This window comes from Peromyscus californicus, unplaced genomic scaffold (genome assembly GCF_007827085.1).
Source record: "Peromyscus californicus insignis strain IS unplaced genomic scaffold, ASM782708v3 Scaffold_6__1_contigs__length_162567912, whole genome shotgun sequence".
NCBI lineage: Eukaryota > Metazoa > Chordata > Mammalia > Rodentia > Cricetidae > Peromyscus > Peromyscus californicus.
Window position 1 is genome coordinate 83,315,320 of NW_026294584.1, and position 3,343 is coordinate 83,318,662.

Below are 3,343 nucleotides of genomic sequence, written 5' to 3' on the forward strand. Positions count from 1 at the left end.
AGAATTATTTGAGTGAGTTAAAGATCTAATAGTCTCTTCTTTGTTGTATATTTCCTTACAACAGGATGTTTGTCTATATTACCCCCAATATATCTTTACATTTTATTTTTCAAAGTGGAGCTTATATACATTAGGAATGTCATGTAACTTGAAAATAAATGAAGTCTTTGGAGGCATGCATATCATCTGACCTTGGGTGTCTAGGAACCATGGTTTTTTGCCAAGTTGCTGAGATGAGCAAGCCTTGCAGCTGTGCCCATCCTAACTGGTTCCCAGTGATTTGCATGCACTCACTGCACAGCCTTGAGGACTTCTTCATATACCAGTCACACCCTGTGCAGTTGTCAGTGCAGTCAGGACTCAGCATGGACATGAGGGCCCCTGCTCAGCTCCTCGGGATCCTGCTGCTCTGGCTTCCAGGTGAAAAAGGACTAAAATGGGTATTTCACTAATACATAGTGATTATTGTCGACTGGCATTTGGGAGCAGTCCTTTCTTACCATGCTTAACTATGTGAGTATTTATTATATCTCCATTCCTAGGTGCCAGATGTGACATCCAGATGACCCAGTCTCCATCCTCCCTGTCTGCGTCTCTGGGAGGCAGAGTCAGCATCACTTGCCGGGCCAGTCAGGGCATTAGCAGTAATTTAATCTGGTTCCAGCAGAAACCAGGGAAAGCTCCTAAGCGCCTGATCTATGCTGCATCCACCTTGGCAGATGGGGTCCCATCGAGGTTCAGTGGCAGTGGGTCTGGGACAGATTATTCTCTCACCATCAGCAGCCTGGAGGCTGAAGACATGGCAGCTTATTACTGTCTACAGTATGCTCAGTACCCTCCCACAGTGATACAAGTCATAACATAAACCACCAAGGAAGCAGAAGTGAGAGGCTGGGCTGCCCCAACAACTCCTCTCATGAATCAGTCACTGAAACTGTTTCTCACAGGTCACAGGATTTCTATCAAAGCTCACGGAGATTCATTTGTTTCGATAAAAGAGGATACACAGTACTCTCAGGAACTTTTCAGATTTAATATTTTCTTTTACTGATGTATCCATTTCTTCTATTGTATCTCCATTTCTGAGCTTCTCTCTTCCATCTCATATATTCTGTTGGTAAAAGTTGCCTCTATAGTTCCTGTTTTAATTCCTAAATATTTTATTTCCAGGATTTAATCAGTTTGTGTTTTCTTTATTGCTTTTATTCCCATTTTCTTGTTTTGAACAGTTTTATTTTTTCCTTCTATTGTTTATTTGTTCTTGGTTTTACTTAAGAGATTTATTAATTTCCTTGAATTATTTGTTTATGTTTTCCTTGAGAGATTTATTAATTTCTTCTTTAAATTACACTATCATCTTCATGTAGTTGGTTTTAAGGTGTTTATCTTGTGTGTCAGCTATGTTGGATATTCGGAGCCTGCTGTGGTAGGACAGCTGTTCTCTGGTGGTGACAAAGCACCCCGGCTGTTATTGATCGTGTTCTATTGCTGGCATCCAGGCATCTGGGTTTGGGGTGATTTTATGTCTAGGTGCTGGTTTTGGGGTTTGTCTTGTTTGAGTTGGAGTTTTCCTTGGTTTCTGTTTCCTCTCTGGATTTTCAGAGAGTGTGTTTGCTGAGTGTTGCCTGTTTTACTAGCCTGCTAGGCTTGTGTTTTCAAGGTGCAGAGGGGAGCAGGGAGGATAGTTGCTGGTTTTTGAGGCTGGAGGAAGAGGATTTCAGGGGAAGCTGTTGTAAGGGATTCAAAGAAGGCATGGAGGAGGGGAAGTTTCCCGTGGTGTTCTTTGATAGAGCTAGGGTCGACCCTGAGAATTGGGTCTGAGGTAATAGAGAGTGGGGATGGTCTGCAGGCAGCCTACTTGGTCTTCTGGATGGCTTGCCTGTGGTCAAATGTGGGGTGCCTGTTTAATTTGGTGACTGAGACACAGAGATGAGGTCAGAAGGGAAGGGCAGTGGGGGATGGTCTGTGGGATCCATAGGAGAAGTGCACAGGGTGGATAAGAAGCTGCAACTGGTGTTGGTTGGTTTGTGCTATCAGGAGGTGTGCACAGGGGCATGGAAAGCTGCAGCTGGTGTTCTTTTACAGAGCTAAGGGTGACCCTGAGAAGTGGGTCCTGGGTAATAGAGAGAGTGGCGAAGGTCTGAGGTTCCTGTGTGACTTTCCAAACATAAGAATCCCAAATAATTTTTCCCTTCTAAACTGTTGCATCCACCATGATATTTGCATAGCGTTCCACAGTGAGGAACTTCCCTTGCTGGCCAGAGATAAAAATTCATCAGTAATCTTGCCTTGATCCTTCAGTTTCCTAAGTTTATATTCTCACAATGAAGTACCCTCTTCAGTTCCTAGGGTTGCTAATAGTATGGATTCCTGGTAAGGAGAGAAAGGGGGTACAGTAGGAGAATTGAGGGCGGATGAGCTCTAGGGTACCTGCTGTTCAAGTCTTTACTGTCCACATATGAAATGGAAGGTCTTGTCCTCTAGGATGCAAATGTGTGAGGTTTAGATCTATGAAAGTGAGATGTTAGATGAGACAGTATCTGTGATACTGGGAAGACTTCGACACAGATGGAATTGAATGGCCTGGTCTACAATATCATGAGAACCTCTTTAGAATGATGTACTCATATTTTTTAAATGTATTGGTTACACAGACAAAAATTTTATCCACAACATGTGAAATTCTCACTTGAAATACATGAGGTGAAGATAATCTTAAATATTGCTGATTTGAACTGATAGTAGAAGACTGGCCAGTCATTACATCTCTTATCTATGAGGCTTCTAACAAGGAATATATAGTTCCTGACTGATTCATTGGTACTGCATCATTTTTCACACTGAAAATTAACAGATCAGAGGCAGAGAATGTTTGAGTTTATTACTGCATGCACGCTATACATAGTCTACCCACAGTGACACAGACACCAACTAACTTTTTTCTTGCTTGGTGTGGCCCTACTTTCAAATGTGTTGCTTGTCCCAAGAGAAACATATCACTGTGTGTATGTGTAACATTATTTTTATCTCAATTTGTTTTATTTTTAGTTTAGATTCACTGAGTTATTTAAAGGGTTCTTTTTAAGTTTAGGAATTATTGTGTTCATTCTGAAAGATATACTTTTACTTTCATTTTTAATAATTATTTTGTCAATAGTTTGAAATCTATTAATATGAAAGAACTGTCACTTATGTTTATTATATTTGTTAATTTTTATGATGAAAATCTTTCCTTTGGAAATGTTTTTGGGATGAAGCCTCAATACACTAGTTTTGATTCGGCTAAAGGTGGGCACAATGTTGTAGTCTTTGTTACTCTTTTTTAATAAGAATACATTTTAGC

The 3,343-nt window shown here is 40.7% G+C and overlaps 1 gene segment (V, D, J or C); it reads left to right on the forward strand.

Moving 5' to 3' along the window:
- The first annotated feature begins 365 nt into the window (after positions 1-365).
- On the forward strand, positions 366-865 carry LOC128099487 (immunoglobulin kappa variable 1-17-like). The segment is given in 2 exon segments: positions 366-420; positions 543-865. Coding segments are annotated over 2 exon segments (378 nt in total).
- The last annotated feature ends 2,478 nt before the right edge of the window (positions 866-3,343 follow it).